The 13,542-nt window shown below is 36.1% G+C and overlaps 6 protein-coding genes across 6 annotated transcripts; 1 reads left to right on the top strand and 5 right to left on the bottom strand.

Annotated features, from left to right (window-relative positions):
- Positions 1-50: 50 nt before the first annotated feature.
- NTF2 (Ran GTPase-binding protein NTF2) lies at positions 51-422 on the bottom strand (the record flags this gene model as incomplete). The annotated part of the gene is made up of 1 exon (XM_071050553.1): positions 51-422. The coding sequence occupies one exon, from the start codon at positions 420-422 to the stop codon at positions 51-53; it is 372 nt and encodes a 123-aa protein (XP_070908343.1).
- Positions 423-944: 522 nt separating this feature from the next.
- Positions 945-5,063, top strand: SEC3 (GTP-Rho binding exocyst subunit SEC3; the record flags this gene model as incomplete). Its single annotated transcript, XM_071050552.1, has 1 exon — positions 945-5,063. The coding sequence occupies one exon, from the start codon at positions 945-947 to the stop codon at positions 5,061-5,063; it is 4,119 nt and encodes a 1,372-aa protein (XP_070908342.1).
- Positions 5,064-5,138: 75 nt separating this feature from the next.
- Positions 5,139-6,656, bottom strand: PAC2 (Pac2p; the record flags this gene model as incomplete). Its single annotated transcript, XM_071050551.1, has 1 exon — positions 5,139-6,656. The coding sequence occupies one exon, from the start codon at positions 6,654-6,656 to the stop codon at positions 5,139-5,141; it is 1,518 nt and encodes a 505-aa protein (XP_070908341.1).
- A 771-nt stretch (positions 6,657-7,427) lies between these two features.
- On the bottom strand, positions 7,428-8,975 carry NUG1 (RNA-binding GTPase NUG1; the record flags this gene model as incomplete). The annotated part of the gene is made up of 1 exon (XM_071050550.1): positions 7,428-8,975. One exon carries the CDS (start codon positions 8,973-8,975, stop codon positions 7,428-7,430), a length of 1,548 nt encoding a protein of 515 aa, XP_070908340.1.
- A 449-nt stretch (positions 8,976-9,424) lies between these two features.
- Positions 9,425-11,359, bottom strand: YND1 (apyrase; the record flags this gene model as incomplete). The annotated part of the gene is made up of 1 exon (XM_071050549.1): positions 9,425-11,359. One exon carries the CDS (start codon positions 11,357-11,359, stop codon positions 9,425-9,427), a length of 1,935 nt encoding a protein of 644 aa, XP_070908339.1.
- Positions 11,360-11,912: 553 nt separating this feature from the next.
- On the bottom strand, positions 11,913-12,605 carry FMP52 (Fmp52p; the record flags this gene model as incomplete). Its single annotated transcript, XM_071050548.1, has 1 exon — positions 11,913-12,605. The coding sequence occupies one exon, from the start codon at positions 12,603-12,605 to the stop codon at positions 11,913-11,915; it is 693 nt and encodes a 230-aa protein (XP_070908338.1).
- Positions 12,606-13,542: the final 937 nt, after the last annotated feature.

Below are 13,542 nucleotides of genomic sequence, written 5' to 3'. Positions count from 1 at the left end.
TTCTATATATATTTTATCATTGATCATGATACGTTTTTTCTTTCACCCTTTTAAGCAGAGTAGTTCAAACGGAAGATATCGTTGAAAACGTAGTAAGAACTTCCATCTGGGATCAAGTGGAAAACTTGAGAGAAACGTTGTGGGTTTTGTTCGTCATCGATCAACAGATCACCAGTGATCATAACTAACACATCACCGTTTGGAGAGGCTGGCTGGGCATCCAAAGTCGTGATTCTGTGAGCAACCTTCTGGAATGGCAAAGAAACCAACTTCTCAACAATGCTCTTGGCGCCTTGCAATTGACTGGTCTCAAAAGTCAACATAGACTCATCTCTGTACAAGTTACCCAATTGGGTTCTGTCAGAATCAAACTGGTTGTAGTAAAATTCAGTGAATTGTTGGGCCAAAGCGTTGAAGTCCATAGTTTGTTTGTTGTTTATCTATATCTTTTTGGTTGTTGTTGTGGGTTTTCTCTAAGATGTAAGGAAGCTCAAAATAAGTTCAGAAACCTATAATACTACAATAAGCATATGATCGTGGTCCCCCTTCGTCATCCCAAAGCACTCTGCTAAGTTCAATTACTCAATGCCCATCCCAACCTTCCCACGCTCATCGAATTTTTCTTTAATTAATACTCATCGACGAAAATAGCATGTGATTTAGATATTTTTGTTTTGGGCCGTTGATTGCTCAAAAAGGACCATTTAGTCCTAGAAAGGCATAAAGGCTCTGTGATTGAATTTCAATAGTAAGGAAGAGATAATCACGTCTATACGCCCCAATTCGATATTATAATCATTATTGGAAGTTTGCTTATTGGTAGTGAAAAGTTTTACCTATAATCATTACATAGGACTGTAAAGAAGATACCAAATATTAAAAAAACAAAAAACAGGGGTGTGTTGGACGATCAAATCTAGGCAAAGCAGAAGGATAAAGTAATAATGAAGAGTTCAAAGTCTCCATTTAAGAAGTTTGTACACAGTCGAGAGAGTTCTCAAGATAATACTCATAAGCGGACTCCTTCTGGTACTCATACGCACTCTAGGAATGCTAGTGGCTCTGCTGCCCCTCCTGTCTCCGGTACCACCAATCCCGGCCACAAGAGATCTACTTCTCGTTCTTCCAACTCCTCACAGACTTCAAACTTTCTTGCAGAACAGTACGAGAGGGACAGGAAGGCTATCATCAAGTATTGTTTCTCGAAAGTAGATCCGAAGACCGGTGTGCCTCCAAACAACTATATCACACATGTGCGGATAATTGAGGACTCAAAGTCTCCAAGTGCGCGTCCTCCAGTGGATTCAAAACTTGAGTACAAGAAAAAGAGAGTACTAATAGTAAGTTCGAAGGCTAGTAACACGAAGGAGGTACAATTGCATAAGGCTAGGGAGAACAGTGATACTTCTTTTCAGATAGGTAGAACCTGGGACTTGAAAGAGCTCGTGAAGATAGAAGCTGATTCACAAGTATCGGAGGGTTTCACCCTCACCATGGGTAAAGTGTACTACTGGGAAACAAACTCTTCAAAAGAAAGGGCAGTTTTCATTAAGTCTCTAGTGTCACTCTATTTACAAACTTTCGAAGGTAAAGTTCCTGAATTAGTGAACTGGGACTTGTCACTCTTCTATCTGGATGAAAAAAGTTATAATAGGGCCGTAATAAATAGGAGCCCAAGCTTAAGCTTGCCATCTAGCCCTCTGAAAACATCTATGAATACCACCCCAAGTCATAGTACTCACGCATTTCCACAGGGAAAATCTACAAGCAATCATTCATCCATCCCTATTGCGCAAGGGCCACCACAGGCTAAACTATCCGGCAATAGTTCAACGGCTCTTCAAGGTACAGCCGCTGATATGACCAAGTCTGTAACGGCAGGTGTTGCAGGAGCAGCTGTAGTTGCAGGAGCCTCTAATATGATTCCACCAAAAAATAGAGCTAGACAGACTATTGTACCACCTATTGATACAAGTGCAGCTAACATCCCTACAAGAGAGCCTCCTATGAGATCACCCAACAGACAATCGGCAAGATTGAGTACAGAGGGAGGATTACTCAACAGGAGCCCATATGCCAATAGCGCTACAATAAACGACGTCAATAGAACTTTCCATACTCCACCAGAAGGTAGTATACAAAGTAGGTCACCTAAAAGAACCGAATATGGACGTGGTGTAATGGAAGAGAGATATAAACCTATTCGTAATGAACCACCTAAAGAAAATGATAGAGAGATGGAGAATAAATTCATGTTACCAAGTGAAACCAAATGGTCTACGCCGGAAAACCAAACTCTTCCAACTAACTCTAAAGAGGTCACTCCAGGGTTACCTCCGGCACAGGAAATTGAAGAACAGGATTTTGACTCTTTCAAACACCAAAGGGATGAGCAAATGGGAAATGCAAGAACTGAATTACCTAAAGAGAGAGTAAACGATCATCTACTAGAAGATCTAAACGCAGTGTTGCGTGATGAGGATTATCAAAACGCTCCACAACCAGTATATGAAAACGAAGAATTTAATAATAGCGTGGTTAGTGACGATTTAGTTGCTCCATTGAATATTGCAGATGTGGCTCCTCTAGACACTGGAAGTGTTGAGGCTTTCGGAAATAGGTTAGATGATCCTATCGATCTGAACGCTCCACCTTCTGACATTGAGGAATCAAGCCCTGTCATGGCGGAAGTTTCCGAGACACTAGATTCCTTCATGGATGACACTAAAGAGGACACCACTGAAATGTCCTTCGAGAAAAATGATGAGGTCAGATATAGCCAGGGATTTGCAGCACCTGTGCCTCATGTTTATCACGAAGTGTCAACTATCCAAGAAGAACCAGCAATCTCCAAAATCCCTGATAGAAATGAGAAACGAATTAATAAATCGAACGATTCATTGACATTGAGTGCCGACGTAGATGATGAGGCATTATTAGAAATATTAACAGATGTTAACTGGGATATTGAAAATGATGATGCTGACACATTACTAGAAAAGATTTCCAATAATCTTAATCACACTGAATATACATTCAATAAAAATCTATTATCTTTGAATGACCTTTCTCCAAGTTTAGCTCCTTATGAAGAAAACATTGGGACTGCCTGTGATAAGATAAACCCAACCTTTTCTCTTTTCCTAATGGAAATGAGTAATTGTTCCGAGGATATCGATTATGTTGAAAGTCAACACAACGGTCTGCAAATAGAAAGTGCCAATAAGAAACAATTATGGTCGACACTAGATAATTTACTAAAAATTGTTTCTTTAGATGAGGATACGCTAAACAAACTATTAAACTGCCCAATAAGGGAGAAAAATCTTCCTTGGATTGAAGAACAATTAGAATCAATGTGGAAAGCGTTCAATGCGATTGAAGGTGAAAAAAATAAGGAGGAAGCAAATCTTAGAGATATGGAAGCTCTCAGACAGAGAAGAGAATTTTATGAAAAGGTCACAAAGCTACTAATTCAGAGAATGGTAGAAGAATTAGGGAACAAATTTTCCAGTTTACACAATTCAAGCACTACTAGTGAACAATTTGTCAATATTCTGAACAATCTCCTAGTATTTTCTCCGATTGTGCTATTTTGTAAAATCATGTCGCTTGATTCATATAACAAATTAGTTGAATTATGGAACGCTAACGCACAGATTCTGCATAAAACAATTTGGGATAAAGAGCTTATTAGGTTAGAAAGGAAAGAGCTTCTGTCATTAAAATCTAGTCAAGAAACACTCATTGAACAGGGCTCGCGACAATTAATGACACAATGGCAGCAGTTTAAGAAAACAAGAAAGACAACAACAGATGAGCCTATTTATGGTAACTTTCTAGTATCTATTCTTGAAACAATGGAAAACTTACAGAAACAATGTATTTACTATCAAAATTTTGTTGACTTCTTCTTCCACATTTCCTCTAATGAAAATTTTAGTAAAGCAATTAGGAAAACATACTCACCAGAAATAAATCAGTCATTATTAAGTTCAGTTCATTGTATTGAATCCGATAGGGAGGCCGCTGTTAGGAAATTAGGAATTGTTTCTAAAGCATTTCAATCAGTTGTAGCTGCTATTGCTCATCAGTTATCAGAGATTCTTAAAGAGGAAAGTAGTATCGCACCAGCCTTAATGTTATATCTTGAACAAAAGATAAGGGAATTAGAGACAACAAATCAAGAATATCTATCTTCAGCTTTTAATAGATTACTAACTCAGATCAACCAAACATGGTTAGAATTCTTACAAGAGAATTTAATAGAGATGGAGAGATCTTTTACATTTAGTGCCGTACATGAAGTTTCACCTTTAATAAATGGTATTGCTGTTTATTTGAAGAACATACAGGATCTTTTTGAATATGTCCAGAGTCAAATGAATATTGAACACACCAACAAATTTGAAACTGTTTCAGTTGTAAAGAACGGCTGCACTACATTAGCTCTAAGAGTATCTAAAATGTTGGGTAGAAGAGGGGAAAGTGCCAGCGTTATTAGTGGCAAACAGGAAAATCCAGATGACATTGAGATGACTATCGGATTATTGGTTAATAGTAATTCACTAGTTGAATATTTGGCTTTCCTGAACAATTACATGAATGGTATTTTAGATGAATCCTTACAGCAGGCAAAGGATGTGTTCGATTTTGAGAAGGAAATTTATGCGGATTATGTTTTAAGGGAAACCATACCAAAGCTGACATCATTTGTCAACGGTGCCACCAATATGCTTAATACTCAGCAAAATGTGGCAAATCCAGCTAGATGGGCTGCCTACAGTAAACAGAACTTGGAAAATATACTGGCTGGATATTCAACTAATGAAATAAAAAACATAATAGAAAAGTTTCACAATAAGATGATAGAACAGTTCAGTTCTGATAATGAAGATCATATGGAAGTTATATTATGTGACAAATTATGGTCTTGTTTGCAAGGTCACACAGTTTCCCTATATCTAAAATTACAAACGTTGATTGATAAATTATATCCTGGCACAAACGTTAAGTTCTCCAAGAATGACATTATCAGTAGTTTTGAAAAATACAGGAAGTAGGTCTATAAGAATTTATATTTTACTGTAGATGCTTTTATATATGAAATAATAATATTTTAAGTAATTACTGTTTGGTCAATTATCAGGAAAAAGATTTTTCTCAATGTATAACGTACCATCATTTTCGATACTAAAGTCACTTATGGAAGAAAATTCTCGTGGAAAATATTTCAGCTTTCCGTTAGGCGGTTCATATGACATTGTGACAGCGTATACTGGAATATGTAATCTTTGACATATTACACCTCTAATGTATCTAACGGAGAAACCGTTGTATAACTGTAATCTAAATTGAGGTGAATCTTCAATATCCTTTAACTTGACGTTTACAGTAATAACATCAGATAGCAGCCAACAATCTTGTTTTTTTACAATAACTTCTCTGAGATCATATTTTTTAGTCAATTCACTCCAACGAGGCAGATCCTTATTATAAATAATAGCGTTTTCCTGGACTTTAGATACAAAATAAAGCTCGCTATCTGCTCTAGTTTTTTGGGTGATAATTGATCCATTCAAAACCTCTAACATATTAAAGCGCGCCAAAACAATATCAAATACTGAAATATCCAATGATTTATAGTCTATTATCTTATCAATATCACATCTTAGCTGTTGTAGTCTTGGGAATGTTATGTTTAACTTATCTAACCAATCAAAATGGGAGATGTTAATGCCACTAAGATCAAGTGAGGATAATTTATATTTATTAGAATTCTGAAATACGCCCAAGCTTTTCGTGCTTCCTAAGTTTAAATTATCAAGGAATGGCAGCTTCTCAAGAGTGCTGTTTATATCTGTTATAATATTACCGGAAATATTAAGAGATATTAATGTTGTAGGCAATTCAAGGTAGGAAGAGTCGGAATCACTTAATAGGTTATTGCTGATATCAAGACTCTTCAGATTTGGAAAGTAGTATAAAATATCATTTATATCATCTCTTTTTAAGAAGCAACTGGAGATGACTAAGGTTTCTAGGTGCTCACAGACCAACTCTTCACAGGCATAATTTCGAAGACCATGGAATCTATTTAAGGATAAATTTAAGGATTTCAAATATGGACAGCATTTTGAAATCTTTAAAATCTCTTTAAAGTCCCAAAATAGATTTCTGGATAGATCTAAATCTGTAATCCTTATAACGTCGGTGCCATCTTGAATTCCTGCCAACCCAATTTGTGATGATGGTAGTGAAATTGTTTCTAGCCTATACCATTTTTGATTGATTAGATCAAGTTTATCAAAGCCAAGTTGCTCAACCGTCTTTTCACCAATCTTAATGTCAATAAGCTTTGAATCATTATTGCTCCCATAACGCTCTTTAACAGCAGCGAAGAATTCTTTAGGTTTTCCACATATAGTGTCTACTTTTCTAGCCTTTAAGAAGGAACCTGAATTGGGTCGAGCAGTTATGAAATATTGGACACCGCCCAGTGTACCTGAATGTTTCCCGCTAGAAGGATCATCCCATTCAACACCATATGCAATTTCATCTGGCCAAGCATCTATCGTACCGACAAACAAAACAGTGCATATCTCCTTTGTAACGCAAAATCTATCACCAACTTTAAATTGGGGCTCATATATCATATCATTCTCTTGTTTCTTGGTCGTAATAGAGAAAGCAATTGAATCTTTGACGTTAGTTAATAGTTTGTCTTCGGTGGTCTATCGACTTTTTCTAATAACGCTATAGCAGCGATATGTGCAATATAAGGTGAGTTCAGTAAAATCAGTGATACGACATGATATAAGAAGTACTATCTGTGTTATATATTGCCAGCATCCAATATTCATCCTAGAAACACAATAAAATAATAGCTAGACATAACTAAATAAAGTCATTATTTATGTACCTTTATATATTTTACTGCGGAGCATACTAAAGGACACTACTAGATTAAGAAATTATGCTTGACCAACCTATCATGAAGCATTGTAAGCACTCGAGCTCATACCATAATATTTTTACAATAGCTACTCATACAGTGCTGTTAATTATCTTTTGAAGTAGAGAGCTGTACCCTACAAGCCCCTAACCTAATCTTCCATTATTTTATAGAGGCAAAAGTAATCTCTATTGGAAGTAACCAGAGTAATTGAGATGTTGAAGGAAAATATATAATATAGTTCGTTATACGGTAGAATAATGAAATGGCTTATTTTTAATATACAATCAAAAGTTTATAAAAAAACAAAATATGGCTATTTAGTGAGTTATTGTATCTAAGAAGTGAATGCTTTTATATATCCGATTTAGAAAGCCTGAGAAACACAGTAATTTTTGCAAGTTTTCCTTTTTTTAGTTTCTAACTCAGAAATACAATTTTATATTTCTGCTGTGATCAAGGGTACCCAAGTCTAATCAGTCATAGCATCTTGAGTGTTCTCCTTGATTGCGTTGTCCAAGTTACTGAAAAGGCCGTCAAGATCAAATTCCTTAGACCATTCACTAACGATTGTGGTTTGTTCTGATTTAGCTGGAGCTGCTTTTGTTCCTGTAGAAACAGTAGATGTAGATTCTACTGTGGTATCCTTAGAAGCATTAGGAAGGACCCAACCAAGGATCTTACCATCTCTCCAGTCATTCAAAACAGAAATACCTGCACTAGTTAGGTTTGGAATACCACCTTTACCTAATCTACCTCTCTTCCTCGCCACATGAATTAAGAAATGCTTTGTGAAAGTTTCAGGATTATCAGAAGGAATAGGAGGCAGGTCATAGAACTTCTTGAAATTCTCAGTCATGTCATTTAACTTGGCAATACGCTTAACTAATTTCAAAATAGCTGGGTATGGATCGATGATGTATTTTGGTGGCAAAGCATTCAGTAGAGCAAGTTCAGCTTCTTGTTCGACCTTTGACATATTTTGCTTCTCACCTGGGAAACAAATACCAGGAGAATCTAGAATTTTTAGTTTATTATCTACTTTGACCTCTCTCAAGGAAGTCGTCACACCAGCTTGATTACCAACTGGGCAGGCCTTAGATGGACCGCCTCTATTTGAAAGCAGGGAATTGATCACTGATGATTTACCCACATTTGGATAACCAATCACACCAACAACAATAGATCTCTTTAGTTTGCTGTTATTAGCATAAGTCTTTAAAGCGTCCATTAGAGCGTTAGCAGTCACTGCTTGGGTAAACTTTTTATTGTAAGAACTTTTGTTAGTTGCACCTGGAGCGGCTTTTATTGGGATGGTTGGGAAACTGGATTTCAAAACATTCATCCATTGCTCTAGAACCTGAGGGGGGATTAAATCGATCTTGTTCAGTATTAGTAACAACCTCTTACCTTGACTTTGCAGAACAGCCTGTTCCACTTTTCTAGATCTAGTACCTTCTGGGTCCCTTGCATCAAGGACATATAGGACAACATCAGAAGCATCAACCACAGTCTTGAAGATTTTATCGTAAGCTTTTCTAGATTTTTCTAGTTCAGAATCATCTTCTTCAGCACCACCGTAGAAATCAATATCATAGTCAACAACGTCCATTGGTTCGACATTGACGTCCATTTCGGTCCCAGCACCCTCGTATTCTTCTGCAGCAGCTTGTGCAGATTCAACCAGAGCAGCCAAACCATTGGTATCCTCTTCATCATCATCCATCATATCTACAGCTTCACCAGCCTCCATAGCAGCTCTCTTTGCCTCTAGACGTTGTTGTCTAGCAAGCTCTCTTTCTTCTTGATCTCTCATTTTTCTCATCTCAATTTCTTCAAGAATTTGAGCCTTGTATGGGAAGTTGGATGGAATACCAGGATCTTTCTTTGTTCTAGATTTCCAAGTAACATCCTTCTTAGCAAACTTCTTTTCCTTTCTTCTTTGAGCAGAGGCCTTCTTCTTAATACCCTCTCTCATACGAGTAGAGGTTCTCTTGGATGTCTTCTTTCTGACTCTCATAATTTCCTTATTATATTGTCGTTGGTGTTCTTAGTTAGAACTGAAATAAATACTTCAAGTGTAAATATTATAACACTCTTTAATATGTGTTTATGAATTATATCAGTATGCTCATCGCATCGCAAAAAGGCATCGGGCATGAACTCATCGCAAATTTTATTTTCATTTTCAATGAAAAAATTTTATCAAATGTTACCCGGGAGAGTAACCACTTAGCTATAACAGCAGATGCCATGTGAGTTTTACTACTTAGTATTGATGAATAACTCTATATGATGTCATTTATAGATAATGACTAGCGATCAAAAGGTTCATGATTGTATTAATTATTAGTATTAGTATAGCTTTTGATAAAGTCCCATAGAAAAAATTAGAGCTACAAAAAAAAAAAAAAAAAATAGTCTATATGTAGAGGAGTATCTATCTCAATAGGGAAATTTAGTTGAAACCTATTTAGTAAATCTCTCATCCTTGAATTTAGCAAAATCAGCTATGGAAAATGCTGGTCTTGGCGTTACGCCAGCTTTTGGTGTCGATAAATGAGAGCTACTGTTGTTCTTTGATAAGATGCCATTTCCTAAAATACCGTCTCTATCTAACCGTCTTGATGATGATTCTGTAAAACTGGAGGTTAGATCCATCTTATACTCCTCTCTAATATTTTTGTTTCTATCAAGGCCGAACCCAAATCCTTCCTCTAGGCGTGAAATGGGATCTTTTGATAAGGATCCCCTGGTCGCTAGAGAGTATAACTGATTTTTGGTGTGGAGGTACATCGCAACTGTTTTACTATAGCATGTTAATCGATGGATTTTATGTCTATAGACATATGCATATATGGAAGCTATTAGGAGAATGAACAGAATTATACTTCTCCAAAAATGAGAGTTGGTACCTAAATAAAGGTGTGATGATCCCAACAAACCTCCAGGTGAAAATGATTTTCCTAGCCTGGAGGCCTCTATGGTGCTGGGCTGTACACCTACAGGTTGTTTACTGTTTCCCACCATAATTGTTGATGATGCGTACAACAATATTCTCCCTAATGTCCACGATAAATCTCTATCGTTGATTTTTTCAAGACTCTGAAATAATGGATACTCTTCTGTTCTACTTTCAGGTAACTCTTTCTCGAACCCAAGCATAGGTAACTCGAACCCTTCATGAAGGACGTTTAGTACCCAATTAGCCTTAAAACATGTATCCTTCAAGAAGTCCTCTGGCATATTGTTAAATGCTCCATTATCGGACTGATGTTTTATAGCTTGCCAATCGCTGCTACAAAAATTGATAACTTGCTCATTAAATTCAAGGAAATTGTATTCGCCGCCAAGTTTAAAAACATCATTAGCAGTATACCAATATTCGGATGTCCCAACAAACCTGTCTTTTTTGTAGTCTATACGTGGAGCATGTATACCATTAAATAAACATGGCTCATCCTCACAAGGTAAATTCTTCAGCAGCAGAGGATATATTGACTTATTACACTGTTCGTAGTTCCCTGATCCGATGATAGTAAAATCCTTGTCTTTGAACTCAAATTTCAGCTTGGCGCCCTTGGGGGTGCAGGGATCTGATAACTTTCTAGTTTTAAAATCATCGTCATCGTAGCTATTAGTATTTTCCGGTAGGGCGTTGATTAACTGTGCTAGGTATCTTCTTCGAGCTTGATTTGCACCGAAACCTAGCCACGTACTCACGAATACGTCCCATTCCTGTAACTCACCGTTTAAATTTTTCAAGTATATAGTCGCTATATCGTCTTTATGCCTTTCGATCTCTTGTTTGTCACTAGGAACAAATGCAATTTGAGCAGATGCTCCGCCCATATCCATGAAACCAAAAGTAAAGTGAGAGTTATCTGTAGTATCGTAGTTATCGAATTTTCCAAGTAGATAGTTAAGACTTAACCATCCATATAGACCTTCTGTTTCACCATCTATTACTTGCACTTGATAGTCGCAGTCTTCCATCAAAAAATTAGTATGTTTCTTAATCCCATTGCAGACTTCATGCAATATCTCTGTTCTTTTTTCCTTTGGTAGTAATCGTAAACCTGCTGTACCTTGTATAAAGACAGGAGTATCTTTGATCTTATCTGCAGGAATGATTTTTGTAGCAAACTCAAGAAGTGATTTGATATGTTTCTTATAGGCCTTCTTCGGTTTCTTCTCAAAAGATGATAATCCAGGGGAGATTTTACGTGACCAAGAAGGATCCTGTCTGATCTGAGGAACAGATTTCATTCTAACACTAGCATCAGCCCCACCGTCCTTGAAGTCATTCGGATCATCCCACTCATACACATACAAACGTGAACCTGAAGAACCGGCATCGATAACTATACCATACCTTTGATTCGGTTGTGGAGTGGCAGGCATTATTTACAGAGAGGGCACGAAAGTAATATGATCAAAAATTTCAAGCTAGAAGCAACTTTACTAGGTAAAATAAACAATGGTAACAGAAAGAAGTAGTTAACGATTATTGATAGCAACCTAATCAAGTACAAAAACACAATAGTCTGTGTCCTTCAAAATGAAACGCTCTAAAATATAATAAAATCCCTACTATGTTTTGCTTAAAGTATCGATGTTACCAACAATATATTCAACACGATTACCTCGTATTTTCTCTTGTTGTTTGGGTGCGAGCATTAATGTTAAAGTTGCCTTAGCCTTTGATCCTATTTCAAGCTTAAATTTTTTTTTCAAGAAAATAAGGCACGAGGCCCTTATTTACCCATTACATAACCTATATAACAATATCTACATTGAGGATGAGTCTCGAGCAACTACGTTTTTAATCTAATTAGCTGCAATATTAAGGCCTATAACATGTTTAGAAACTGGGCAAAGTTTACGAATAGAAAAATCATTATATATAATAGAAAAAAAGAGCCATACAGCATAGACTAATTCAATAGTTTCGATTTTATTTTTTTATTTGTTCAGCGATATCTAGGATCTCTTTGCTTTCAATAAATCTGACAAAAGGTTTGTCAGATGTTTGTTTAGAGGCCTCAATTGCAGCTTGGATACCTGCTTCAGCAACTTCATGAGCTTGAACTGGGTACGCCATCACCCTCTGGAAACGACTACGGTAAAACTGATTACTGATAGCGACAAAAATGTTGTTACCAAATCCCTTATGGTCGTTTTCCCTGTGGCCTAAAAGGGCGGAAGGCCTTAGTATGATAGTATTCTTGAACTTGAGGTTGATTAGATCTTCCTCAATCTCACCCTTCATCTTAAGGTAAGGTAACCAGGAACACTTGTTAGCACCAGCAGAGGATACTACCACAATTGTTTCGCAACCCTTGGCTTTGGCCTCTTTAGCGAGCTCAATGTTTAAATCGTGATCAATAGCATACTGCTTATCAAAGCCGCCTGCAGCAGCTCTAGTAGTAGCTAAGGCAGTAAACAAGTATTGTATATCATTAGGTATTAAAGTAGCCCATTTTGAGTTGTCTTCTTCTACTATCTCTTCAGCTTTGACCTCAAATGGAACCTTTCTTCTTGTGATCGAGTAAACTTTATTAATTCCTTCCCAAACAGCTGCACGCTTCAAGAAAAAGCTTCCAGTAAGCCCTGTTGCTCCTAAAACTAAAGCGTTATTTGTTGCCATATTAAATAAATTACTTCGTAATCTGATTTGATTATATTATTTATACAATATTGAGGCAATAACAGTTGCCACCCTTAAATATAATAGACATGCTTTTTTTTTGTACCACAGCAACGTAGAAATTTTTTAAAAAATCCGGGGAAAACATGATTTTTTCAAAAACTAGCTTTGCTAAATTATTTCTTTTATTCGGAAACCAAACACAGTGGATAAAATTGTATATATCGCAATTTTTATTAAGTGTATAATTGTAAATCATATTATTAAATTACTGCTTTATTAATCATGTGATATTAATCTATATATAGTCTTTACATTTTACTCTTCTTTATTTTATATATGTGATTGTATATTTTCGTATATATAAAATATGAAGTAACCAACTAATTAGTTTCGTATATGTTAAAACAATATTGTCAATAGGCAATACTGTTAAGGAACCATAAAACTATAATCTTTCTTTAACAAATGAAATGTAATGTTAGGAGTTGCATTTCCAACAATAACCTAATTGAGGTACGATTGGTTAAAAGCTTTATAAGAATAAATCAGTATTTAGTTTAATGTCTCTCAATCAATCTTATTATTCCCTGCTATAATAGTCGGTAATGTTCTAGGATCTAAACTATGGATACGATATTTATAGCCTATTTTATGGATTTTTAATACTTGGTGGTCTTTATCTACAATATAACTACTTAAAAATTAGCTAAGATTAGCTAACGCTCAATTGATGCTCAGTTACTTTAAAATGATGCTCAGTTACTTTAAAATGATGCTTAGTTTCCTATTATTGTATAATTGAGTGCCTAGTCACATATAAAAATAAGCATGATGCTATCTAGAAAATAGATAACAATATTAATGTGGTTTCCATTCGAAACATTATCAGATGACAATACCTTATATATGATGTCAGTTATGAATTACGACTTTA

The sequence above is a fragment of the Nakaseomyces bracarensis genome (genome assembly GCF_045282275.1).
Source record: "Nakaseomyces bracarensis strain CBM3 chromosome Unknown Scaff3_0, whole genome shotgun sequence".
Classification (NCBI taxonomy): domain Eukaryota; kingdom Fungi; phylum Ascomycota; class Saccharomycetes; order Saccharomycetales; family Saccharomycetaceae; genus Nakaseomyces; species Nakaseomyces bracarensis.
Note: the sequence above shows the minus strand (reverse complement) of the source record. Positions and strands in the feature narration are given on the sequence as shown.